The sequence below is a fragment of the Colletotrichum truncatum genome (assembly GCF_014235925.2).
Source record: "Colletotrichum truncatum strain CMES1059 chromosome Unknown Contig_0001, whole genome shotgun sequence".
In the NCBI taxonomy this organism is placed as follows: Eukaryota; Fungi; Ascomycota; class Sordariomycetes; order Glomerellales; family Glomerellaceae; genus Colletotrichum; species Colletotrichum truncatum.
This window is the reverse complement of record NW_027222398.1, coordinates 1,085,552-1,111,811: the sequence shown is the minus strand read 5'-3', so window position 1 is coordinate 1,111,811 and position 26,260 is coordinate 1,085,552. Positions and strand designations below refer to the sequence as shown.

Genomic DNA, 26,260 nt, shown 5'->3' with positions numbered 1-26,260 from the left:
GCCCCAGATTTCTCCAGTTCTGCGCCCCAGTCACGCCAAATCCAGGTTGTGTGTGTGAGAGAGATAATGTGATTGAGTGTGTGTGTGTGTGTGTGGCCTCTCCCCCAGCTCCTGTTCTTGCCGAACTTTTCAAAGCTGCAGCACCTGTTTCAGCCACGCTATTTGTTCATCAACTTTGGCCATGAGCGGTGAAAATCCGGGGAAAACGGGGCATTCGATGGAGGCGGGCGGGGGTAAAATTCAGGCAAACGACACAATCCAAGATGGCGCTATCATATGATTGATCTGGGCTAATTGCTGATTGGAAACAATCAGCAGCAACAAGAGGCTTCTAGTGGTGGAGCCATTTTCGAGGCCTAGAGTCTCTGGAAAGAGTCTGGGGGACAGCCTGGAGGCCGGATAGTCTGGAGAAGGAGGGTAGAATTGGCAGATAATTCCCCGCTTCCGGGGTCGAGTGGTGCCATGGCTGCGTTTACTGGGTACAATAGCAATCTTTTTTGCGTTTAGCGCCAAGGGTAGTGCAGGGTAGCCGGCTGGTTGGCTGCGAAGTTTGGGGGCTTCGTCGATGATGGGATGCGCGTATGGGAGAGACCCGCATTGTTTTTGCGTGAAAAGGACTTTTGGGAAAATCTAGAAGGAACAAGGTACGGTACTCTTTACTGAGGGAGGGATGAAGTACATTTGGATCGTGGCCGAAAGTGGTGTGGTACTTGATGCATACTCTACCCTGATGGTGATGCGTTGATGTTTTTGTCTATTCTGTTACAGTGACCGCCGGTGGTGCAGTTGCTGAATGCGACGTGTCTGATGAGTGTGTTCCTGTCTGATGCGTGACTTCTCACTAACGCTGATTAGAACAATGTACTCTGGTGCTTAGTAGGCGAACCGGCGAGGTGATGTGCCCTGCTAATACTGCTGCCGTTCGTTGGTGCTGCTATCACGCTGGGGGGAAATTATGGGGCTACCTAGTCGACTCAGTGCAAGTCGAGGACAATTCCCTTCTGGTGATTGGCTCCCCTCACCATCCTTAGCGTCTTTTTTTGCAGCCCACCCCAAGTTTCCCAACAGCAATGCACCGTGAGCCAGCGACACCCCGGGCTGGTTCCCCCAGATTCCCCCTTCAGCGGGTCTCTCTACCAGTGCGAGAGCACAATTGCCAGGCCGGTCCGGTGCAGGTCCCATCATAAGTCCCCCCAGTCCCTAATCCCGGCCCAGGCATTCACCATTTTCCTTCTAATGAGGAATGAGTCGCTGTTTCTAAGTTTCCAGCCCTCCCCGGTCCCGTCCACCTCCCGTCCACGGGGTCTCTTTTTAGGTACTCCACAGTCTCACATCCCTCCCACGACCTCCTTCCATTTCTTCTTCTTCTTTTTCCCTCACACACCTAAACCCGCCTACCTTTCGATCCTCAACATCTCCAGTTACTCCTCCACTTGAATTCGCTTGTCCGCCGCTTCTTAGTTGCAGACCGTGACAATCTCCACTCTTCCTTTCTTTTACTGTCCTGCGCTTCTCTGGGGAACTCGGTTTGTTATCAGGGGCCTGTATTGCCTTTTTAGTGACTACAAAGATACCACTACCGTCCAACTTCGCAAAAACGACGACAAGTTTGACGAACAGCACTCTGGTTATTCTAAGAGGCGGAAACTTTGGGTTTTACTGGGAATGATCGAATTACAAAGCGCCGCCCAACAATCTTGAACGTGTCCACGACCGAACGGGAGAGGAGAAAAATATCGCCCGGAGCCTCCGAGGCCGCACGTAGATTGCCAGCCCTTTGAAGCCGCCCACTTCGTTTTCGACCCACCACGCCCAGCTGTAAAGGAGAAGAGGAGGAACGCAATCATGCCGGGAATTCTACCTATGAAGGTAATCAAGGTGGGCACCAGCTCGCAGAGCCGGATAGCCCAAGCCTGCGATCGGTGCCGGAGCAAGAAGATCCGTTGCGACGGCATCAGGCCGACTTGCTCACAATGCGCCAACGTCGGTTTCGAGTGCCGCACCAGCGATAAGCTGAGCCGCCGCGCCTTTCCTCGTGGCTATACGGAGTCACTTGAGGAGCGCGTGCGCCAGCTTGAGTCGGAAGTCAGGGAGCTCAAGGATTTACTGGACGAGAAGGACGAGAAAATCGACATGCTGTCAAGGATGCACGGAAATCACAGTCACCACTCAAATCATCGTAGCCCTTCCGTGGCCGCCGCGTCGGCACACTCACCGGCTGGGTCGTCTGCCGCGGATGGCAGAGAGAAGTCGGGCTCCCCGCCGAAGGAGGATACGTTCCGCGTCCAGGCTTCGCCGTTGCTTTTGGGCGTCGAGAACTCGGACTCCTACTTTATGGGCCCCTCAAGCGGTCGTGCCTTTATCGGTCCGTATCACCCAACCCCCCACTTCGTCCCGGAGCGTCCGAGCGATCGAAGAACCGTACAGCTAACGTGAGAAACAGAGGCTTTCAAGCGCAAGATGCAAGAAAATGGCAAGTCTTGCTCAGACTTTAACCCAGAAGCCTTCCTGCACATTCAGGGCTGCCATCCCTTGGCGCCAAAGCCAGATCAGGCTCTCAGAGTCCCGCCGCGGCTATTTTCTGATCGCTGCGTCAATGTCTTTTTCCAAGAATGGGCTCCTTTGTTCCCCGTGCTGCACAAGCCGACTTTCCTACATATTTACGAGGAATTCGTGTCAGATCCTGAGAAGGTGAAAAACAACCACAAGATTGCGCAACTGTATCTCGTCTTCGGAATTGCGGCCCTAGGAAGCGATCAGCCCGACTTTGAGCAGATTGCCGTGTGCGAGCAGCAATGGCAGCGCGCCGTCGAGGCAGTTCTCATGGAGAACACTATGGTCACTTTGCAATGTCTTGAGTTGGCCCTCTTATACTGCATTGTGAGAGCGGACTACAAGCGACTTCAGCACTACAAGGGTATTGCCGTAGGCCTGTCACACCGCCTTGGTCTGCACCAGAGCCAGAAGCGCTTCTCATTTGGCGCGCTCACCATTGAGACTCGCAAGAAGGTCTTCTGGACGCTTTACACGCTTGACTGGTATGTATTTCCCCCCGTTGTGAGCGACGCTTGCTAACCGCTATAGCTTCTCTGGCGCCATTCTCGGCCTGCCGAAATTGCTAAAGGAGGATGACATCCACGCCGAATACCCCTCAGATACCGACGACGAGTATGTGACTGAGAAGGGTTTCCAGCCTACTCTCCCCGGAGAGTACACTCGCCTGTCCAGTGCGCTCGCCCTCTTCCGGTGCTGCCGAATTCTCGCCAAGGTCCTGGAGAAGAACTACCCAGCCGCAACGTCTCACGAGCTCTCACTACAGCAAATGTCAGCCATGGAGGCCGAGCTAGACGAATGGTGCGAGTCGCTACCCACTCATTTGAAGCTCAACTTTGTCCAGGACAAGCCTTCAACCGATGTCACCGGAAGTCGATCGCCGTTGCTTGCGCTCGCCTACTATTACACCCGGACGCTCATCTACCGACCTGCTGTTGGTTCTTCGCTCGGTCACAAGGCTGCACCTGCCCTCTTGTCGATTGGCGAGTCCAGCAAACATATTGTTCAGATTGTTCAGCTTCTCGAAGAGCGCAACATGAACTTCTCTTTCTGCCTCAACAAGACCGATACCCTAGTCTTGTGCGGCATGACTATGCTGTACCAAAGCTTTGATCTGAAGCAGGACAGCAAGATGATGAAGGATATTGAGCGCCTTGTTAACAGTGTTCTCAAAATTCTCACAAAAGCCAAGGCTCCCGGATCTTTTGACCTTAAGCGTGTCGCCGGCATGCTCATCAGACTCGACGAGCCTTCCATGCCCACACCGCCTCAGCAGAGCCCAGAAGCATCTATGCCAGCACCTCAAAGGTCCTCACCACCTGTGTCAGCACCTAAGAAGAAGTCCCCACAACAGACCCTAGGCCGCCTGCCTAATGCTTCCTCCAGCGAGAGCGATCTCATTCAGCAGCAGGAAAAGATCCGTCGCATGACGATGCCCAGTATCCACAACCGTCCGGAACTGTACCGATCCCGCTCACGGCAGTCCTTTGACAACTTATCGCAACAACAAGAAATGTCGGCCCGTCACCATCGTCTATCCATGTCACAGATTGCCAACCGTGTTAGGACGTCTGGGAACGGAAAGCAGAACCTCGACTATCTCTCCCTGAGCAGCACGCCAAACGGCTCATCGCCCCCGTCACCAACTTCGCTCCGCTTGCAGCAGCACCTTCTCGCTGCAGCCCACCAAACCTTGTACAACTCTCAGCAGCAGCCGCAAAAGACGTCCGGTGTATCAACGACAGAATGGGAGGCGCTTTTGGGTTCGATGGACGGTGGACTGAACAATGTATACGACGCCATCTACGGTGGCCCAGGCCTTGCGCCGATGAGTGAAACTACACCGGCATCTACAAACTTAGACAGCTGGTCGCCAGACTCGTGGGACCTGGCTAGCTTCAACATTGGCGATTTCGGGACCAATCCAGCACCGCCGCAGAGTGTCCTAAGTGTCAGCGAGGAAAGTTTGAGTTCGGGCGAGGATCTGGCGAGTGATCTTAACATGAGCGCCAGCAGTTTAGAGTATCGCAATGCATTGCTAGCGTCGTGTGGAGCGAACCGCAACGATGCATTGTTCCTCGACGGGCTGGACGGAAATTATGGGCTATGAAAATATCTTTGAAGAATTATAAGAGCGATGATTTGTAAAACCTTTAGTCTGTGGCGTGGGAGGGCTCTTTTATTCTTTCATGTTTTTTTCTTTTGACGGGATGGGTTGGGAACAACTGGCAAGGGATATGGGTATTGTCTTTGACATCCAGGACTCGGAAGCGGATGTCAATATATGTTTCTTGATGATTCTTGACACGTACTCCTGTTAATGCTCACTGACGTGAATGTGTCTTGATGCTACTTTTTGATCGGAGAGGTAGATCATTAGCCTATGAATAGGCGTTATGGCTCAGCTAAGTGGAAGTCCCTTTGGTGATTTAAAACTACAGTGAATGTGGACCAATCCGTGGATCTTCCAAACCGGATTTCAGCTCCTCCAGGAGCCATAGTGGTAGTACAGTGGCTGTCATAATCACCATCCGAGGACACTTTTTAGGCCCCGACCATGAAACTCGGTTGGCACAAGTATTCACGTGAAGCGTTTTGATGTCCCGCTGACGGGCTAGGATAGATGCAGATTATTGAGAAAAGATTTACCTTTAGTCCCCCTCACACGCTTTCTGTGGCGGAGGATCTAAATGAACGACTGTGACTGAAGCCTTATTTGCTGCAGATGTCCACAGAATTCCAAAACCTGTATGATAATATTGAACGTGTGATAAATAAATCACCAACCACCCTGCTTGATCCATTGCGAGGAGCTGATGCGTGCGCTGGCAGAGGGGCCTGCTTGTTGTGGGATCCTTGGGATAGCCACCCAGCATCACCGACGGCATGCTCACAGAATAGAGCAGCCAATACTTGCATGTAAACCTCCCTGCATTACTTCTGTCAGTAGCGAATCCGCTTTTGATAATCCTGTGACTTCGGATAAGACCAAGGTAAAAGACAATAACGGACACACTGAATGGAAGGATTGAGAGGTATTTGAAAGTGCATGTGCCGTCGCTCAGCGAGAAAGATCCCCGTTATCAGGGTGTTGTCAGGCCGGTGTCCTGGCATGTGTGGCCCAGACCGATGACATTGTAATAAGTCAGAGGAAGGCGCATACACTACTTATCTTGACCAAACCATTTGATTCAGGTCACAGGTCAATACAAGTACAAGAACAAGTTAATACGTCTATCTATAGTTCTAAACACGAACTGTTTCTGCATCTGTTATTAATTCATTATGCAAGCACATCAACGTACGAATAAAGTCTGCGGAATATCATAACCGCAGAGCTTTCGCCGCCTTTGGGCCCGGTCCCACGACCCCAAACCTGGCAACAATCATGAGAATCGGGGTAAAAATCGCGACGAGAACCTGGATGACGACAACCTGCAGGTACAGCCTGAAAGTTCTCTTCCAGCCGCGACCTTGCGACAGACGAAGCTGCTCCAGGCGCAAGCTACTTCCCCCGCCAGCTTTGAAAGCAGCAGGTTCAGAACCTGTAGAGTCTCCCCCTTTCCATCGTCTACAGACTTCAAGGAACACCTCGGGCTCATCAGTAATCACACCATCGACACCCTTGCGGATACTCCATTCCATCCACTCCTCCTCGTTCACAGTCCACGCGTAAAGCCGGCGATCCGCTGCCCTGATGTCTCGGATGAATGACTTGCCAAGGGGACCAACGAGGGATTTCTGGAACATGTTGAAGGAGATGCCCGGCTGGGGGAGGAACTTGCGAGCGTAGAGGGGCGACCAGGAAATTAGAGCTAAGGGAAACCGAGGGAGAATGGCCTGGACGTGGTCTATATATGGTTGCTTCACAGACATATTAGACGTGGTTGGGATTCAGATGGAGAGGAATACTGGGATAAGGGTGCCACGTACGTTCCAACAGCCGAATACCATCCTCTTCTCCCACGACACCGGGCCTGGTGTCGTTGCGAAGACTTCAGCTATGCGACTTAGTAGTTCTGGGGCAGGGTCGTCTGTCTGCATGCCCATCCATGTCAGCCATCACTTCAACATGTCGCACTTTCACGCATTTATTCCCAGAATGTTCACATCACCATGACAAAAAACGGACCTTGATATCAAGCAAAACCCATATATCCTCCCTTCCCTCCACTGCGAGGAACTCCAGCAAGTCTACCAACCTCGGCATCTGCTGCCTCGGTTCTCTAATCGTTTGCAGCGTCTTGAGATACTCCCAATCGCACTCGTTGATCTTGGCGTCGACGCCGAAACATCGCTTCAATGTTCCATCATGTGATAAGACCACAACGCCATCCTTGGAGAGGTGGAGGTCCGTTTCGAGAGCATGAGCTCCTACTTCGAGTGCCGCTCGGAAGGCCAGGAGCGTGTTTTCTGGGTAGAGAGCCTTGTAGCCTCTATGCGCTATCGCCTGGGGGAGCTTCGAGGAGGATGACGAGGAGTTCGATTGGTCGAGTGCACGCGTGAAGGGTGCTGATGTAGGGGAAGAATTAGCGGGTGTTACTTGGAGGTGTCGTGGAGAATGTCACTAAGAACAGGAACGAGAAGTACTGGAACATGTACCGGCTGGGCCCTCGAGGAGCGGTTTCGTTTCGGGGCGCATTGCTTCCCGTGTTTCCAATTCTAGTCGCCGTATAATCAGGTAGCAGTTGTGTCGCGGTCTATAATGTTTGCGAGGAGTATCTGTCAACAGAGCCGGCTAGTTGCGTAGAATCGACAGTCGCAACGGCCAGCGCTGGGTGCATGGGTGTATTAAATCTATATAACAAGACACAAAATCATTCTCGGAGGAGATATCATTCTGATAAGTTTTAGCGGGACGCTTCGGGAAGATGGAGGGCCCGTACCACGCGGTCGTGGAATGATTGATGGTGGCAACCGACGATGGGTGGTGGGGTTTGGTTGACGAAGCTGGGCCTCGGAGCGCTGAATGCAACGAAGGTGTTGGAGGGGAGCCACGTGCGGGTACAGACCCGCAGGAGTGGAGGTGGAACTGGCTTTTGTGGTGTGCCCCGCACAATCCAATCGGTCGGCACGGGTCAGGCTCTTAAATCCGCCCCCGTGGTGCAGTAGTGCCTCCATTTGCAGGTAACCTGCGTCTGCCGTGAACAGCGATGCGTAAGACGAGAATGGTAGTTTGATTCTGTAGTTTTTGTTCATTGATTCCGCTTTTACCGTGATGATCTCTAATCTACAAGTCATTGCGCTGGAAAAAGCCTAGTGATGCCAAAGGTGTACTCATGATTGTCCCCTCTGCAGCAAACGGTCTAAGCTCAACGAGAAATAAAACCGGTACCCCCAAGCTCGATATGCCATATACAACCAATTTTAGCTTAGTCAATATCAACGTCAATATCGAGGTCTAAAGCGCCGATGATATCGTCATCCATAAGGGGTTTGTGAATGGTCGGGATGCCCTTTTTCTCCTGGTTCGCTGCTTGCAGCTTAGCGAGATGGGGCAATAAGGACCCCGAGTTCTGTGCTCCGAGGTTAGGAGTACCGTTGGCAGGGGTACTCGCTGCGCTGCCGTTTGTCGAGGAAGTTTTCTTTGCGTCGTTGATATCGTGAATAAACTTGGCCTTGGTGCGCAGCCGTCGCGAGAGATCGTTCTTGATGTCTTCACCTCTCTCGAGTGCGGCCTCGAGCTTACGTGCCTCAGCCTTCTCCTTGAGCTGTGCCTTGCGCACGTTCTCAGCGTTCTGGAGCCGACGCTGGCGGTTAATGTCTGCCAGGCGGTCCTGCTGAGACGTGGTGCTCGGTTTGCTCTGTCCATCACTGAGACTGGTCTTGAACGCAAGTACGTTTGTCTTGAGGTCATCAAGCTGCTCTTGCAGTTCCTCAGCTTTCCTGGTGTTACCCTGCGCGCGGGCGATATCGATATCCTGTGCCAGGCGCTCACGGACCTTGGGATCGAACTTCTTCCTGAGAGCAGCTTTGCGCTGGATGCGCTCATCGATTTCTGTGGTGGTGAGATGATGGCTGACAAGTCGATTGATGTCGTCGATCTTGTCAAGAAGTGTTTGTTTCTTTGGCAGACTGAGGCCCTCAGACTGTATAACTTTTTCGTATCGGTTGTACTCGCGCTGCGACTGTTAATACCACGAAAACACGTGGCTTGGCTCAACGTACCTCTGTGAAGGGTCTGTCTGAGAGAAAAATAAAGGGGAATGTCCGCTCAGCCTTACCATGGGCGGCCAGTACGTACTGATCCGTGACAAACGAACCACCAGGGCCGCTCATGGCGTAGGGCTTGCCGACGGTGATGGCTGCGAAGTTAGAATTATCCCTTAGGAACGATAATGCTACCGAACATACCTTGGATACGTGCCATGCGATATTCGTCAGATCCAGTCTTGGGGTCAGGACCAAGACTGATGCGGACATAGCAGCCAATCATTGCTGACTCAAAGCCAGGGTTAAAACAGTACTCAGCGAATCGACTTTTACCCACACGAATGCGCTCAAAGTCACGCATATCAGGTGGTGGCAACTCGCGCGCAACAATTTCTTCCTCAGGAGACCGAGACTTGCGACGGCGTCGACTGCGCTCACCGTAGTCATCGTCGATATCGCTTTCATCGCGCCCACCATAATCATCGTCGCGAGGCGAACGGTTACCCTTCTGCCGGTCCTCCTCTCTGCGGCGTGCTCGGTCGCTTTTCTCCGCACGGCGCAGAAGCAGCGAATTTATCGCGGACGTCTTGCCATCAGTGCGGGGGCGCGACGCCTTACGCGCGCCATCTTCGAGGTCGGCGTCATCAGCGCTGCGCTTGTGGAGCTTTTGCTTCTTCTCCTTGTTCTCCTGCTTGCTGACGAGCTGGCGCAACATCCGGTTTTGCCGATGGCGCTCGATCTCGGCCTGTCGCTCTGCGAGCAGCGACTCTCTTTCAACCTCGCGCATTGCCATAACCTGCTCTTTCTCGGCAAGACTCCTAAACATACCGTCGACGGGATATTTGTCCTCCTCGTCATCGTCATCCGCGGCCCTACCACCATGCTGCTCGGCTTCGGAGTCAGATTCGTCCATCGCGGCCGATCCTATCGAGTTTGGGCTACCGGGTACTGATGATCTGAGGCGCATTATTAGGAACGTGGCAAAAGTGTGATGATTGGTGCGATCGGTGGAATTAAATGGCGTAAAAGGGAAGCTTTGAGCAAAGGATTGAAATAGACAAAAAGTGAAGTTGGGCAAAAAGTAGGCGCAAAAGCATTGTGTGATGTATCGTGATGATTTCTCAAAGGTAGTAAGCAACTTACGCTTCACCCTCCTCCTCTGAGTCGTCTCCTCCCGTGCGCTTTTTCACCTTCTTTGCCACGGACTTCTTCGCAGCTGCCTTAGGAGGAGGTGATGCGGATTGCGCCCTGCTCTCCGCCTCCGACATCACCTCCTCCTCATCTGAGGACTCGCCGCCTCCCGCAAGAGCCAAAAGCTCGTCATCTATGTCGGCCATCTTATTATATGGGAAGAAACTCGAATAGGGGTAGCAAGGGTGCCACTGATGGGCTTCTTGAGGAATCGCGACGGGAACCGGTTACTGACGCGACTGCTTGTTGACCCAATGCTGATTTGAACCGGTCCGAGTACCCCGGGGATGGCGGCGCGAGATTAACAGGAAAGGGAGTGTGTACAATTAGGATAGAGGTGAAAAGGCGATGATCTTGACGTTGGAATAAGATCTTGAAAGCCTAGCTTCTGTTCACACTTGGGAACTGTTGTTGGGACCTCGAGTCTGATTGGCCAATATTATGTCATTCCACTGCATAAAATATGGGCCATCGGAGCTTCGGCCATAACCCATCCGTTTTGGGGTGACGTCAACCAATCATTGTGCTGCAGTAGGCTCGGCAATCACCGGGCCCAAATCGTTCGATATTACTGACATCTTCAATTGAAGTTGATCTTCGGCCGAGTCTCTACGCCGAGTAGGGGTGGACTTGTAGTTCTCAAACCACGCAAACCACACAATGGCGCCGGCACGATCAATCCTGAGACCCGTCAACGGTCTCGCGAGGCTTACAGCGCAAAATGCGTATGCCCCAGCTCTTTGCATCTCACAGCGCCCACTTTCAACGACTTCCAAATCTCAGGCCGAGGCGACTAGCGAACTGCCCCCCCGTCGCAAGCCGTTGACGCAGGAGCAGCGAGACTTCCTATCCTCAGCCGTTCGTACTCTGACACCCAAACCTCAGCCTGACTTCTAACTGTTCTCAGCTACGTGTGAATCAAGCTGGAGAGCTCGCCGCGACACTTATCTATACGGCCCAGACCCCGCCAATCGTCAACCGGCACCCACACCTCCGACCACTGATGGCACACATGTATGAGCAAGAGGAGGGCCACTTGAAAACGTTTAACTCCTTGATTCATAAACACCGTGTGCGCCCAACGGCGCTTTACCCGCTGTGGCAGGTTATGGCAACGGGCTTGGGCTGGAGTACGGCCGTAATGGGTCGTGAGGCGGCTATGGCATGCACAGAGGCTGTGGAGACGGAAATTGGTGATCATTACAACAACCAAATTCGCACATTACTTGAAATGGTCACGGAGTGGGAGACGGAAGGTTATGAAGTTGGCCCTGAGTTTTCTGACCTGATCAAGACGTTGAGGAGGATCAGAGACGAGGAGTTGGAGCATTTGGATCATGCTGTCGAGCATGATGCGAAGAAAGCAGAGCCGCACTGGCTGCTCACTGGCGTCATTCGGGCGGGTTGCAGAGGTGCCATTTGGGTTAGCGAAAGAGTATAATAAAAGCTGTAGTGTAAGAATGTGTATAATACATGTAAAAAAACAAAGGCCGAAGCGGCGAGAAAGAGGAATAAAAGTAAAGAGTACCGCAATGCCAAGTTGCCGCCGCCAATGGACTCCAACCTGTGCAAAAATGTACCAATTGTCGCCATGTCGGCATCCCCATTGTCCGTGTTTCTTCAGCATTCCCCTGCATACGATTTCCTTCATCTCGTCTACCCTCCGGACTTTCTGTCCATAATGCTCGATGTCTAGCTTCAAGCTGGACACATCTAGTTGCTAGAGTGGTTGTTAGTATAGCCAAAGTACATAGTCTGGGAGTACCTACTAGATCTGCAAGGGCGCGACGCCATCCACCTGGAAGCCCCAGTTTCCATTTTGCTCTTCGGTGAGTAGCCAATCGTAAGGGAATTGAACAACGTGACCCTGGATCATACTGAGGAGCTCCTCTGCCTCGGCTCTGGAAAGCACTTCTTCAGGCGGCATTCCACGCCGACTGCCCTTAGTAGTGGCTCGTCGGCGGCGTTTCACCGAACCTTGAGCTTGCTGCATCGGGACGCTAACGTCCCGCGAGGGCGGCTTTTCCAGAGGGGAGAACGTAGTTTTCCTTTCCCTGCTCTTATCTCGTGAAGGCTCCAATAAGTTGGCGTCAGTGGGAAGAGAGCCAGGTTCGAAAGCTGGGAATGGAACATCACCAGCAGGCAAAATAGGCGATGGAGCTTCCGGTGGACGTCGAGATGACACCTTCTCTACGTCTGTATTGGTGTTAAGGCCCGATCTTGAGCCGGGCACGTCGCTTTTTTCATTCATTTCTTGGTTGTCATCGCTGGGAATGACAATCTTCGGATGGTGGGAATGGTCCGGCTTGATGTGTAACTTCTCTTCAGTCTTCTCGGTAGCTGCTTTGGCAACTGCACTAGGCCCAGGCGCAGTTATGCCTGCACCACCACCAGTGACTGGAGATTGGTGGCGGGCTAAGTTAGGGTCGTCATCTGTTTTTGTTTTCCCTTCTAAACTTTCTCTGAAACGCTCTGCATACGTCGTGGCTTGTTGATAGTCAGGCCAAGTGAGTACTTCAGAATCAGGCATACACCGGAAGACACGGCGGTACAGCTTGGTATTGTTGTCCGCTACACGGTTCCACACGTCATCGAAAAATGACGAGTTAATAGGGTCGCGCATGCAGTCCTTGTCTATGCGTGCCTGTCTAATGTCGGCCGCCAGGGGGTGCAACGGACCGTTCGTCGGTTGACCATTCTGGTCCAGGTGAACAGGTGGCCCGCCGATATCAGTATCATCCACGGCTGGCAGAGTGGGAAGTCCAGCAGTTCGAGGCAGACCGAGCTGGTCAGTTGTTCGGCGGTTGAGAGCCGGTATAGGCGGGAGGGCGTCGTTACTGACGCAGTTATCTTCCTCAACATGATCGGTTGAGATTCTACGCTCATGCGGTTGCATTGGAGACTTAAGAGTACCCTTACCCTCCGGCAGTACGTCGTGAACAAGAACTTCGTGGCCATTGACAATGACAGAATCGCGGCCCTGGTCGAGCCCAAGCTTTTCAGCGGTCTTCCAATGGTCCTTTCCGAAGCCGGCAATATCCAGAGCATGTGCCTTGTTGCCCGTCACACGAAGGTCAAGCTCCTTGCCCCTGGATGATGATGACGAGGACGAAGCCTCCTCTGCAGCTCCCTCCGTTTCAGCAACAGCATCGTGGTTGAAGCTCGCAGTCTGACCGGGCAATGTTGGCTTGGACGTCTTCTCAGCTGACGGACGACCACTTGATCCGGCGACAGGTGGCGTCTCGGTGTCATCCGCATAAATCTGGTCCATTTCTGCCTCGTACTCGGCCTGTCGGTCAAGCTCCGCCTGTCTCTCTTCCTCAAGAATTTCGTCGACATCTAATCCGAGATGCTCCCGCATCAGACGGAGGCGGAGAGTGTGTGCGAAGCGACCAACACGGTAAGGCCTACCAGCCATTGTCGACCAGATCATGTCGGTGTCGCGCACAACGGCGGCCAACTCTGAGTCACGGCTTCCCAGCATGGACCTTTCATTGATGTTGGCAGAGCCAATGAGCGCCACACGGTCATCGACGATGATGCATTTGGCGTGTATGTAGAGTTGTTCGGTGACTAGGACATTTCTGGCGCCAATTTTACCCCATTGTCGTAGACTGTAGAATTGGATGTAGTCCTCCGGCTCGATGCCAGCAGACCGCAGACGCGCAAAAATGGAGCTATCCCCGCGGCAGATGCTGCGGTACTGGCATTGAAGAATCAGCCGCACGCTTGTACCTTCCTGCTCATCAACGGTGTTTTGGAAACCGGGCATAAGGGGGATGATGATGCATGCTTTCCAGTCTTCTCCGTTTTCGTGCGCCCTGATAATACGCTCAACAAGAGCATCGCCAATGCCGTTGACGATTTTGGTGTTAAACGCCTCGGTACTGGTAATGAAGAACTGATTTTCGATATATACAAAATGATCAGAATCTTGGATCATCTTGATGTAAGCATTCAGAATGCTGTGTTCCGTATGCTCAATTCCAAGGGACCAGTTGGCAGAAGATCGTAGGATTTGCACTTCACAAGTGCCGGTCAATCCAAGTGCGTCAAGCTCAGCCATCTTGACATCGGGAGGTGGCAGCAAAAATGGCAGAGGCCGCGTCGTCTTTCTACCTCTCTTGATGTAATTCCAACGCTGGACGAAGTGCCTGGTCAGGTCTCTCGCAGGTTGCCCGACAACCTGCATTGCAATATCGTGCCAGGGCATCCTGGGGACTTTGCTTCTGTCGTACATCTCTTCGTAGGGCTCATCAAGCTTGAAGAAGTCCTGCACTCGAGGGTTTGAGTAATCCTTGCCAGGGAAGAGCTGGACATGCTCCGCATCCTTCGGTTGCTCGCTTTGCTCGAAACCCGTCGGCTTGTCATCAGTGAGTGGGTGCTGTGGGCAGTCCCAACGGCCAAAACATAAGTCAATACCGCCGACAAATGCGACGTCATGATCGACGATGCAGAGCTTCTCGTGATGGGCGAAGAAAAACTGATTTTTCTTGAACTGGTTGGGTGATCGCTGAACGAAAATATTGGGGTGAAGGTTCAATAGTGAATACTTGGTGTATTCTGAGTCGATGGGAATGGCAGCCTCCACGTTGCGATACACAATGACGAAAACCTTGACGCCCTCCCTCGCCTTTCGCTGCAGCAGACGATCCAGGCGCCACTTCTGACTGATAGCCGCAGGCCGGCGCATGTATAGCTCGGGGCTCAACCACCAGTCGTGGATGTAAATCACATCGCGGGCCATGCTGATGGCGCGAGACACATTCCACATGTAATCTCGTCCGTCGACAAGCCACTGGGCGAAAACCCCAGTTCGAATGGGGGCGAAGCTATCAAAGCGATTGATATCATGCCACTTGGTCTGCTTAAGCATCTCTGCTATTGAATCCTCAAACTGCTTCATGACATGCTGGTTCCTCGAAAACAGCTTGACTTTCCGCTCGGCCGTGTGGAGTGTCAGCGTATGATGCTTCTCCGTGATGGGTTCCTCTATCAAGTCGATTTCTTTGTCCTCAGCTTTGGCTTTTCCCTTGCCAAGTTGTTTTAATCCGCTCTTCTTGGACACAATTCGAAATTTCGAATCCACGAGGTATACGTCGTAGACGTTCATCTTCTCAGGTGACTCAACACAGACGATGTAACTGGACCGCACGAGGAACCATTTGCGACTGTGACGGGCGATAACCTTCTTCGGCGTCAAGACTCGGCGGAAATCCATGCCTTTGGAAGATTGGATATGCAGATAGCATTCCTTGCCGTGATAACTGCCTTCAGCAGCCAAGCGCACGCCAAGGGCAGAAAGCTCCAAGAACTTACAAAGACGATTACTGTCTGCACGAAACATGAGCCAGCGGATCATATCCTGCAGATACTTTTCGAGCACACGTCTTTGTCTTTCAAAGTACCGCTTCCTTGCCTGGGCAAGCTCCAATTGATTTTCGGCCCCTGAATCGCCAGGGTCAGTTAGACCGGTCGACTTCCTGCGCATACCAAGCATGCCGAGACGGGACTTTTTTCTATTGCCTGGTCCTACGCGACCGCCCTCCCATTCGCTGGCAGTGCCCTCTCCTGCAGTCGCTTCAGCAGCAGTGCCCTCAGCTCCTGTCTCGTCGCCTCGGATGCTGCCACCTCTGATACTGGCCCCTTCATCTTCGCCATCGCTATCATCCTTGTTACGTGCAGCACGGAGATAGGGGAAAGCGCCCCAGGGGAACTTGGGCATTTTAGGTCGGGCACCCACATCGGCGCGCCCATGCAGGTACTTATCATTGCTCATTGCGAGTTTGTAACGGACATGAAGGTTATAGACGTCCTTCAGCGTTCTGATAATGGTCCATTTCATTCGAGAAGGGCCGCTACCATATTCCAGGTCCATAGTGAAAACCCAATGGCGTTCGCTATCGTCGTCATCTGACTCTGGTTGGCTATCCGTGATACGCAGGCGAACTTGTTCGAGGAGGACGGGTATTCGTTTATTGCCATGCTCATCCCTTTGGATCATGCTAGCCAGCATAAGGACGGCAGGTGCACCAGCTCGTAATTCTGCCATGAGCTCTGCCGATTTGGCAAAGTCGAAACGATCCTCTTTCTTCTGCCTAAGAAGTTTCAATGTGTTCTTGACGTACTTCCAAGTCGATGCTCTCTCGCTGCCAAAGAAGGGCCTCTTTGGTGTCATTGCATCGCCATCCGAAACTCCACCGCCTCCAAGAACAGTGATACGACGCATATGACCTCTTCTGCCACCGGGGCTGTCGATACCATCCGCCCTATGTGATCGCATCCATGACGGGCCGGCAAGCTGATCACGTCCCTCGCCTTCTGACATACCGTGATGTTGTTGGTGTTGGTGTTCGGGATGGTCAGGCATGCTTAGCCGCCTTCTCAGCGCCCCCATGCGGCCGTAGCCAACTGGGGAATCAGGACCGGGGACATGTGACTGTCGTAGGTTCGGAGTACTAGGAACAGACATTTGTGCTTTCTTTGACCTGCGCATCATTCTCTTCTTTCTCGGTTTGGCAGTATCGGTGGCATTCCCTTCGTCGGCGGTCTCGATGTCGGCGTCTGCGTCGCTACCGCCTCCGTCCTCACCACCGCCTTCGTCCAGTCTTCCGGGTAGCCTCGACCGTGGCTGTCCCGCTGTGGGGGAACTGCCCATAGAAGGAGTGCTATTATCGTTTAGGTTGCCTGAACTACTTGTTTTGAGGGTTTGCAAGCTTCCAGAGCCAGTCAACTGCTTCAACTTGGTCATAAATGCAGAACCTATCGACTTGCTCCCGTCTTCCCACGACGGATTCCGTGAGTGGCTGGCTGGAGGTTCTAGAACCTGGTCGGTCCTTGCAAACTGCACACTTCGACGGTCTGTTGGGGAAGCTGGCTCTGGAGAGTAGGTGCTATCTTCAGGCATCATCGGCAAACCTCCTGGATTCTGTCTGGTGCCAAAACTGTCGGTGGAGTTGAGGGTCGGTAGTACGGGTCGTTTGTTAAGTTGAGCGGGCGACAAGTTATCGTGAGGTATTCCGCCGTTGATGTAGTCTCTCGCCTCAATCGTTGAGTCAGCTGCATCTGCTGATCTGGGAGCAGGAAGATCTTTCGGCGGTGGAACGGGTGGCTCGTCTTTCGGGGGAGGGGGAGGAGCGAACGAGTCTGGTGCGCCTGCCGTTCCTGCCACGGCAGGAGACGCCGCGCGGGGACTTCTTGTCATTGGTGAGACGGACTCATCTCTTTTCGGTTCTGTCATCGTGTCTCGCGTTGAAGTACTGGAAAAACAACTGTGAAAGACGACGTTGGGGTTCAAAAACAAAAAACCGGGAAAGGCAGGAGCTAGGCCCGAGACACCATCGATAACGGCAACGGCGCTCGCTCGTGGTTGATAACCAGATTGGTGCAAAGAAAGACCGCTTACTGCAGGCGTGACAGGTTTGGGAAGGAAAAGAACGACTATCTGTCAAAATACGGAAAGCGTCGAAGTAAGGTGAGGTTACTCCTGCGGGTTGAGGTTAGGTGCAGGGTTAATGGACGATCGCTATCGCAGTTGCGGTGTCTCGAGAAGGGCCAGACAAGGTAAGGACCTTGAGACCTTGGGGAGTGCCAGAGACGTGGACAGGGAGGACGACGGGGTGCAGAGTGGGAAGGTTCAAGGGAGGGTCCCAGGTCCAGTAACCCTTGTGATAGCCTGCAAATCCCCAGTCAAGTAGCACCGTTAGTGGAGGGTGAGGCTTAATTGCTTTTTGGCTCCGAGCCAATGGGCACCGGCAGGTGCAAATAGGGGCGCAGGGGGAAGCACCCAGTGGCTTGCTCCGGGGGTGCCTGTCCGATGTCACGCCCAATCTTCAGTGGCTCCAGTGCTATTTAGGCCCGGTTCGGCCACGCGCAGGTGATCGGATTGACATTTGATACCGGCGTCGTAGTCAATAGGGAGCAAATGACCTGTCTAGCTACCACAGCCAATTCCATTTCATTGTGTCGCGTCACAGATGAGCTACGGCCGGCACTCACTGCAGCTGCGACAGGGGGGGCCTTATTCTACTAAATCGCAGTGCAAGCGAACGTCGAACGCCAGTTTGAGCTTGAAATGACAGCGGAACAGACGATGCAAACTCCCCAAATACGTTTTGTTAATCGATGCTTTATCTATTACCTCTTTCTATGAACGGGGTCCACTAGGGAGCTCAATAGGGGTTCGGATAGATCTGAGACATGGGACCACGTCGAAATAGTGGCGCTCAATTAATGGCTATTTTAGTGTAGCGGGCAAGGAATATTAGAGAGTGAGGCCTCATGTCTCGTGAACTCTGTACGCATAGGATAAAGTAAGAGGCCTCAGAGGAAGATCGTAGTTGCCGTGCCAAAATTTAACAAGGTGCAGCCAATCAGCCAATCAACAAAGATCAAGATCGGCCATTACTAGTCTGCGTGGGCTGTTTCACTGTGTATGAAAGAAATGGAGAATCAATCATTTAAGTCACCGTGACTTGGAAGCTGAATTGCCAAAGGGAATTGGGGGCCTTGTTGGTTAGTGCCCAATGAAAACGCGCCTCGCGTGTTTCTTATCGATAAGCACCCGAGTCGCGCCAGACATCACGAGTTCCTGAGGAGCGTTTGTTTGTGAAGCCCAACGCCGCCAAAGCCCCGCCGCCATATCCCAAGATGCCGAGGTTTGTCGCATGTTACTCTGATCAACCCGATGCATTATTGATTGATATGTCTTTCTCAGGGAAATCATTACCGTTCAGGCCGGACAATGCGGCAACAGCAGTCAGTTGTCCCATCATTTTGCCTTACCCCGTAGCGACCGAACATTGAAGCTCACACCAAGCAGTTGGAAGCCAATTTTGGCAGCAGCTCTGTCAGGAGCACGGCATCAACCAAGATGGAAACCTTGAAGACTTTGCGACCGAAGGTGGCGATCGGAAAGACGTTTTTTACTACCAGAGTGACGATACCAGATACATTCCGCGAGCCATTCTTGTCGACTTAGAGCCCAGGGTACATGCCCCTCTGCGCCGCATGGAAGGAGTCTCGCTAATCATAACAGGTCATCAACGGCATCCAAACAGGACCGTATAAGAACATCTACAACCCAGAGAACTTCTTTGTTGGGAAGAATGGCGTGGGCGCAGCAAACAACTGGGGTGACGGCTACCAGACGGGCGAGGTGGTTTGCGAAGACATCATGGAGATGATTGACCGCGAAGCTGACGGTAGCGACTCCTTAGAGGTTCGCTTCATGGTCACTAAGTCTTTGAACATTACTAATTCTCGCCAGGGCTTCATGCTGTTGCATTCGATCGCAGGAGGTACCGGATCTGGTCTTGGGTCCTTTCTCCTCGAACGCCTAAACGACCGATTTCCCAAAAAGATCATCCAAACATATTCTGTCTTTCCAGACACCACAAACGCTGGAGATGTCGTAGTCCATCCTTACAACAGCGTTCTTGCCATGAGAAGGTTGACGCAGAATGCCGATTCAGTTGTGGTGTTGGATAACGGAGCCTTATCACGCATCGCAGCCGATAGATTACATGTTCAAGAGCCATCTTTTGCTCAGACTAACCAATTGGTAGGCTACCAACATGTTGGCAGACATATCACATGTAGCTAACAGGGAAATATAGGTTTCAACCGTCATGTCCGCAAGTACTACAACCCTTAGATACCCCGGATACATGCACAACGATTTGGTCAGCATTTTGGCCTCGTTAATCCCAACCCCGCGATGCCACTTCCTCATGACAGCATACACACCCTTCACCGGCGACCAGGTTGAGCAAGCCAAAACGGTGCGCAAGACCACGGTGTTGGATGTCATGCGGAGACTGCTGCAGCCCAAGAATCGTATGGTCTCAACACAGCCGGGAAAAAAGAGCTGCTACATTTCCATCTTGAACGTCATCCAGGGAGAGGTGGACCCAACAGACGTTCACAAGAGTCTGCTAAGAATCCGGGAACGACGCCTGGCTACCTTCATACCCTGGGGCCCAGCCAGCATTCAGGTGGCCCTGACAAAGCGGAGTCCCTACATTCCGATGGCCCACCGTGTCAGTGGCTTGATGCTGGCTAACCATACAAGCATTGCAACTGTGAGTCTTATGCAGATGCCTGGAAATGAATCTGCTTGCTAATAAACAACATGTAGCTCTTCAAGAGGATTTTGAGGCAGTATGATGGTATGCGGAAGCGCAACGCTTTCATGGAAGGATATAAAAAGACAGCTCCGTTTGCAGAGAACTTGGACGAATTCGATGAGGCGCGGGAGGTGGTGCAGGACTTAATTCAAGAGTACGAGGCTGCAGAGGATGCGGACTACCTGAACCCCGACACAGGGGACAAGGCGACGTCAGCTGAAACAGACAAGAGGATGGGCTAATTCAGGCACATATCGCAGAAGGTGATTACAATAGGAGAGGAAAAGGCGAGGGGCAAGGCTGAGAGATGAGCCACCACCACCACTAGTGGAGGATACACTACATCAAGACGTCGATTTGTTGGTCAAGAGGGCCGACATCTCGCACTATCGGATAACGGATCGGATAAAACCTGGCTGGTATTGCTAGGAATTGAGGCGTTCAGGGCTAGGCAAGATTACGAACGAAACCAACCCGCCAATAAAATTTCATCTAAAATGAAGCACACTCCGAAGAGCGGCCAAGGAACATGCACGTAGATCTCCCTGGAAACCTTTAGATAGCTTCCCTGAAGCGATTTGGTCATTGATCATCGCTCATCCGTCGTTAGAGTTCTCCACATGCCTCCAAATCGTCGATGATACTGGAGCTTGCGGCTCGCTGCTCCACTGAACTGTGTATGAGGAGTTGCAATTGCCTATGCCTGACGTCATTGACGTCAGCGTCAGTTGAGCTCGGCCCTCCAAGCAAGACTGGGAGTTTTGGTCTACCATCCTCACATATAAGATCTCCTTTGAACGTCAATGGAAGCATAATCTTCTTTTCATCACATCACGCGACACAAGCAACCACAAGAAAGAAAACCAAGCTACGGAGTTTTTCCAAGACATCAAAGTTCTCTAAACTGTAAGCTGCATAGCCCCTACCACCAAAAGTCATCTTTGTACAGGATCCGACCAATGGCGAACGGGCGCTAACTTGCTCTGTCTTTAGTCCCAACCACACAACAACCGCAAAAATGACCCAGTCCAAGGCAGACAAGATCACCCAGGTTCAGCAGAACCTTCCCCTACCCGAGCAGCCCCCAGTCGCCTCTGACTGGCAATCTGCCGACGCCCGCACCGTTAACGTCGGCAGCGGTGGTAACGCCGAGGCCAAGATTGGCACTGACACCGCTGCCACTTCTGGACTCAGGGAGCCTGCGTCTAAGGCCAACGAGGATTTGAGCAACGTCGGCCGCCAGGCTGTCGAGGGCCTCAACGGTCCCCCCAAGGATGCTGCTGCCCGGTAAATTTAGAATTTTGGGATGGAAAGCGATTGTACTGTTTAAAGGAAAGGCATGGCATGACATGAATTAATGATACGCCCTCAGATGGCATTTTCGACTTTCGATATATAATATTCAACTGTTGTGTATGAAGTGAAGTGATGACTATGAAAATAAACTACAGCAATAGAGTAATGCATGTAGATTTTTGGGCTCCTTGACTTATAACCAAAGAATAATTTTTGGATAGTTCAGCATTACCGTTGTGCTTTCGTATGCCTTTTAGCCTGAGAATATCTTCTTATGCCATTTGATTGAGTAAGGATGCTGCAGTAGCCGGGAAAATGAAAGCTAGCATCTCTCTAATACATTAAGAACTTCGCTTTGCTGATTCGCCTTTCTCATGGAAGCTGAACTGACCTGAAGGACAGAGAGATTATGAACTCCTAAGGCAGACAGACTATCACAGTGTTGCAAATGAAAGTTCATTATCTTAAACCTACATACAGAAGTATGCGTGTAGATGGAGCCGTTCCAGCATGGGAATATTCTTCAAGCTGACTCGATCCGGGAGATGCTTGCCTTGAAAGGTGTCGAACCTCGTGAGAAGGAGTTAACCTTCGATAAAGACTTCTTCAAGCATCGTGAAACTCGCATTCAAATGTGCTTTGTAGAAAAAAACTTCTGAATTCTCTCCCAGAGGGGCATCTTGCATCGATCAAAGAAAACTCGTTAATGATTGATCGCCGTCAGGAAGGCAGAAGACAGTGCCTGCATTAACCATTTTGAGAAGGGCCTCTCAACTTACCAGCCAGTCACCACAACAAGCCTCTCCCTCTTAGGTCACGAAACCAGATCATTATCGCTTTTTCTTATGTTGTCCCTGGGGGCCTTCTACCTCTCACTTTTGTCGTCATCCTCTTGTCCTTGGATAAGACTGATTTAGACAACTACTTGGAAGAAGGTCAGCATCAGTCTCTTCATTCCTTCCATTCAACAATACTACCATACCAGGAAATAGTCAACCTCTCTCAACATTTCCAGATCGGTATGCTCCTTCCATTACCGTCGGTAATTGTGCTTGCCCATTTGAACTGAAGATACAGATTATTTCTTCTCTATCACGTCCTATTGCTCTTTCCCAATTTTACTTCCTTTACACAACCACAGAACTGGAAACCACCGGCTAATTCATGACCGCTCGCACCATAGCTAGCCGGACAAGCAACATATCTTTTGTGTGACAATCCTAGTCACAAATATGGGTAGTTGGGGCACCTCTGCCGAACGACGTGCCGATAGAATGCCGAAAATGCATGTCCAGGCTACGGGTGTTCAGCGCGAAGACCAAGCGGACAACGATGTCGTGAGAAACGCAATGATGGTAGGTATATTCCTAACCATCATCTTTCCGGTTAATGATGCCAACACCTAGAAGAATGATCTAGGCACCATTCGAATAGATGAGCTGCCGTTGGATAACACCCGCCGCGAACGGTACATAGCACAACCCTCTCGCCATCGGCCTGTCATCACAGAGCGGTCTGAAGCTCTCAACGGATACCTAGGTAAGTATGGCAGGTAACAATAAGACAACCAGAGGACTAATTTGTATTCAGCGCTAGCAGTGAATGGACTGAATGATTCAGAAGCTTTGGCTGTGAAAGACCTTGATGACTTGGGTGGGCCAAGTGTTTATAGACCCCCTGGAGGCCCTTCCAAGAAGTATACAGAGAGTCGACGCCCAAAGTAGGTTGCGCTTTCCCATGAGTTGAACTTAACTGACAGGTTTCAAGTGATACGGCTCTCCAAGGCATGCAAACAAGTCGAAATGGTATACTCCTTCCTCTTGGAGCTGAGGTACGCCGATTTCCCACACTCACGGATGCAGATGGACATAGTCTAGATGCTGGAGTCGCCGGTGGGGAGGCCCCTATAGTCTCTCCTCCTGCAAAAGATGTCCCCAAAGCATGCAAAGCTACGACCGCTAATTTTGTCGCTCCTAAGAAAAAGGATGCCACCCAAATCAATGGTCCCCTTATTCAAAAGGTTTCAAACCCTGACGCAAGTCTGGCTCCTCACTTGAGGAATAGGAACTTTGCAAACCAGCATCCGGCTAGTATTCTCTCCCAGGATACAGAGGGAACCCCTCGTACGGCTGCGTCTCATGTGGCTACGAATACTTTAACAGAGCCCTCGACTGTGCAGTTTGGCGACCGGCTCATCTGGCGTGGACCTTGCAAGACGGTCATTCCTGGAAAGGGTCAGGAATTTCGGGACGTATACATTGAATTGAAGCTCGTGAGTTCAGTGGATTGTCCTCAGGGCGAGGCGGTTTTCATCCTCATCCACCAGCAATGCCCCATCAAGCGTCACAGCCTTGAAGGCTACTCGATCGTCTTCCACAAAAACCAGCAATGCATCGTCAAATCCGTCTCCGCAAATATAAAGGACGCTCAGGAGATTCGGTACAACTTAAAATTTTCCACCATTGAGGACTCACAGAAGTTTGCTGATGGGGCTGAAAAGCTTCAGCGAGTGATGAAGTATCTCAATGACACAGCAATCACAATCGTCAACGAAGCGGAGGACACCTACAAGAACAGGAGCCAAGAATCGAATCCGCCGAAAAAGTCCGCAGAAGTACTTGAGAGCCCCGAAATAATGTCTACAGCCGTCTCATCAGAAATTCAAAATCTTCCTCCCCTCCAGACTGGCGCCGGCGAAGAGTCATCCAACATAATCGCAGACATTGCAGATGCTTTTGGCAAACTATCGTTGGATAAAGTCAAAACCTCTCCCATGTATCAGCCGGATCGTAGGGGCCCAGAGCCTCTGGTTCAATACACTGCTGAAGAGCTTCTCAAACGTCGCGCTTCTGCTGAAGCACCCCCTGGAATACAATATGTCAAGATTCCTCTATTGAAGAGCCACAACCGGGTGCCTCCTCATCTACAACAGAACAACCAGAAGCTAAAGGCTTCTAGCTTGAACGCTACACAAGCGTCTGCTCAGTCTTGCCAGAATTGGCTAACTGGCAATAAAACCCCAAAGGTGAAGACAGACGAGACCGACTCGTTCGGGCAAAAGGTTGCTGCTCCTCTTATTGAGGATCCCAACAGCCATGTCCCGGTTAACTCCATATCTGAGGTGGACCAGCAAATATCCACCGAAAACACAGGCAGAGACTTAACGACAACTAAGGAAGATTTCAAGCTTGTCACAGAGAGCGATGTAGTTGGCGAGTCTGAAGACACAACAGCTGATTCTGCCGTTTTGATTGAAGAACAAACCAAACCCAGTGCTAATCGCGAGGAGAACGAACCAAGCATTGGCCACCAGGTTGAAACTCTGGTTTCTAACACTGCTCAGGCTGTCCAGCAAAAGGCAACCGTACCACAGACATATGAAGCAACTCCTCCGATGTTTGAAAACCCCTTACTTAGTCAAGCTCAGAACGTTCAGGTTTTTGGCGGTCAAGGCCTGCCATCTCAAGAAAGCACTCCCCAGATAACCTGCCAGTCCCCGATAGTTGCTCAGCAGCTAGTGCCTGGTATCCAGCACTTCTGTCCGACAGGCACCGTGCATGCAATCAGTGTCACTTACCACATAAGCTATGGAGATAATTCTGAACTGGGTCAGCCTCAAGTTGGACAACTTGCCGTTCCTGCTGTCCATCAGACCAACGCTAGCCATCTAAGCAATAGGATGGTGTTTTCACCAACGGCACAGCCGTTTCAATCGACAACCCGGCCTCTGGCCCATCCTCAGTCTTCTTCTCCAGCAGCAACTCGTATCCGCCGAGGGCTCGGAAGTTCAATCTTCGCAACAGGACATTGCGACGTGAAACACGCAGGTAATTTCACAGGAGGTACAGCATTTCAGTAATTCTTTGGGCCGCAAAGAACATGTATATTAATAAGAGCGTGTATTGGTACACCTGGGCAGAAGTTGTGGAGGCGATCTGGAGGCATGGGATAAATTGGGATCCTATCCCGTACTGATTGATAGGCAGCAAATACCCATTAAGTCTGGGGCAAGAAGAGAGATTTGGTCGCCATGACCGCTAGTAGAGAGGCATGAACAGCAGATAGACTGTTGGCCATCTTGATCTTTTTCTCAAGATCCATCTTTGTCAAAAAATCCTTGTATATTTCACTCGTGAATCCATTCATCGTCTTCCCGACTAACAACCACCTCATCAACCTTGATTCGATGATCCATAATCTCCCGCCCATTGACCAGATCATTTTCCCTAGCTCTCCTATCTGCATCTTCCTCATTCTTTGCAATACCCGCCTTGACGTGCCTTTTAATTAATCGGCGCCTCGCCACCTCAAAGTCCACATCGACAAACCAGAGCTCATCCATTAACCTAGCAGCATCGTTCCATGGAGATTTGTCGAGAGCCAGGTAGTTCCCCTCAAAGACCACGATACGGTGGCTAGGTAGGATCGCGATATCGTTCTCTTTGGGGTCTTTGACTGCATGATCGAAACTGGGGGCGTATATTGAAGAGGAATCGGCGTGCAAGGGCTGTCGGAGGGAGACAACGAGCTTGTGGAAGGCAGCGCCGTCAAAGGTGAAGGCTGCGCCGCGACGGGCGTGGGCATTTACGGGGTCTGGCATGGCGGAGAGTTGTGCGCGTGTTAAGTGGTAGCCGTCCATTGGCACGAAGGCAGCGACAGGGGCCGTATGGGACGGATTTGAGGGGTCGAGAGTTGCATAACGTTTGTTAAGGCGGGTTGTGATTATCTGGGAGAGGGTAGTTTTGCCTAGACAGAGATGTTAGATATGTAGGAAGAATGGAAAAGAACAATTACCTGAGCCTGGGATACCAGATATTCCTATTACTACTTGCTGTTAGTTTGTCGAAGATCTTTGGGGATATTGGCTGAAGCTGCGGAAACTCATGTGAGCTAGAGGTGAAAGCTTCGCACTGCTTGTATGGTGACTCGAGGGGCGGGTC

The 26,260-nt window shown here is 51.7% G+C and overlaps 9 protein-coding genes across 9 annotated transcripts; 5 read left to right on the top strand and 4 right to left on the bottom strand.

Moving 5' to 3' along the window:
* Positions 1 to 1,845: 1,845 nt before the first annotated feature.
* On the top strand, positions 1,846 to 4,663 carry CTRU02_200266 (transcriptional activator protein acu-15; the record flags this gene model as incomplete). The annotated part of the gene is made up of 3 exons (XM_036718266.1): positions 1,846 to 2,365; positions 2,444 to 3,038; positions 3,085 to 4,663. 3 exons carry the CDS (start codon positions 1,846 to 1,848, stop codon positions 4,661 to 4,663), a joined length of 2,694 nt encoding a protein of 897 aa, XP_036589266.1.
* Positions 4,664 to 5,877: 1,214 nt separating this feature from the next.
* On the bottom strand, positions 5,878 to 7,195 carry CTRU02_200265 (glycerophosphoryl diester phosphodiesterase; the record flags this gene model as incomplete). Its single annotated transcript, XM_070203662.1, has 4 exons — positions 5,878 to 6,417; positions 6,487 to 6,591; positions 6,686 to 7,068; positions 7,135 to 7,195. 4 exons carry the CDS (start codon positions 7,193 to 7,195, stop codon positions 5,878 to 5,880), a joined length of 1,089 nt encoding a protein of 362 aa, XP_070062244.1.
* Positions 7,196 to 7,925: 730 nt separating this feature from the next.
* On the bottom strand, positions 7,926 to 10,043 carry CTRU02_200264 (RNA polymerase-associated protein RTF1; the record flags this gene model as incomplete). The annotated part of the gene is made up of 4 exons (XM_036718264.1): positions 7,926 to 8,675; positions 8,722 to 8,858; positions 8,908 to 9,662; positions 9,850 to 10,043. The coding sequence occupies 4 exons, from the start codon at positions 10,041 to 10,043 to the stop codon at positions 7,926 to 7,928; spliced, it is 1,836 nt and encodes a 611-aa protein (XP_036589264.1).
* A 514-nt stretch (positions 10,044 to 10,557) lies between these two features.
* Positions 10,558 to 11,338, top strand: CTRU02_200263 (ubiquinone biosynthesis protein COQ7; the record flags this gene model as incomplete). Its single annotated transcript, XM_036718263.1, has 2 exons — positions 10,558 to 10,755; positions 10,805 to 11,338. The coding sequence occupies 2 exons, from the start codon at positions 10,558 to 10,560 to the stop codon at positions 11,336 to 11,338; spliced, it is 732 nt and encodes a 243-aa protein (XP_036589263.1).
* A 272-nt stretch (positions 11,339 to 11,610) lies between these two features.
* CTRU02_200262 (Phospholipase D1-like protein 2) lies at positions 11,611 to 17,137 on the bottom strand (the record flags this gene model as incomplete). Its single annotated transcript, XM_036718262.1, has 2 exons — positions 11,611 to 11,617; positions 11,667 to 17,137. 2 exons carry the CDS (start codon positions 17,135 to 17,137, stop codon positions 11,611 to 11,613), a joined length of 5,478 nt encoding a protein of 1,825 aa, XP_036589262.1.
* A 1,409-nt stretch (positions 17,138 to 18,546) lies between these two features.
* On the top strand, positions 18,547 to 20,266 carry CTRU02_200261 (tubulin gamma chain; the record flags this gene model as incomplete). Its single annotated transcript, XM_036718261.1, has 6 exons — positions 18,547 to 18,554; positions 18,614 to 18,654; positions 18,719 to 18,885; positions 18,935 to 19,459; positions 19,515 to 19,979; positions 20,036 to 20,266. The coding sequence occupies 6 exons, from the start codon at positions 18,547 to 18,549 to the stop codon at positions 20,264 to 20,266; spliced, it is 1,437 nt and encodes a 478-aa protein (XP_036589261.1).
* A 776-nt stretch (positions 20,267 to 21,042) lies between these two features.
* CTRU02_200260 (uncharacterized protein) lies at positions 21,043 to 21,315 on the top strand (the record flags this gene model as incomplete). The annotated part of the gene is made up of 1 exon (XM_036718260.2): positions 21,043 to 21,315. One exon carries the CDS (start codon positions 21,043 to 21,045, stop codon positions 21,313 to 21,315), a length of 273 nt encoding a protein of 90 aa, XP_036589260.2.
* Positions 21,316 to 22,552: 1,237 nt separating this feature from the next.
* Positions 22,553 to 25,179, top strand: CTRU02_200259 (uncharacterized protein; the record flags this gene model as incomplete). Its single annotated transcript, XM_070203661.1, has 4 exons — positions 22,553 to 22,675; positions 22,727 to 22,859; positions 22,911 to 23,040; positions 23,088 to 25,179. The coding sequence occupies 4 exons, from the start codon at positions 22,553 to 22,555 to the stop codon at positions 25,177 to 25,179; spliced, it is 2,478 nt and encodes an 825-aa protein (XP_070062243.1).
* Positions 25,180 to 25,446: 267 nt separating this feature from the next.
* Positions 25,447 to 25,959, bottom strand: CTRU02_200258 (uncharacterized protein; the record flags this gene model as incomplete). Its single annotated transcript, XM_036718258.1, has 1 exon — positions 25,447 to 25,959. The coding sequence occupies one exon, from the start codon at positions 25,957 to 25,959 to the stop codon at positions 25,447 to 25,449; it is 513 nt and encodes a 170-aa protein (XP_036589258.1).
* Positions 25,960 to 26,260: the final 301 nt, after the last annotated feature.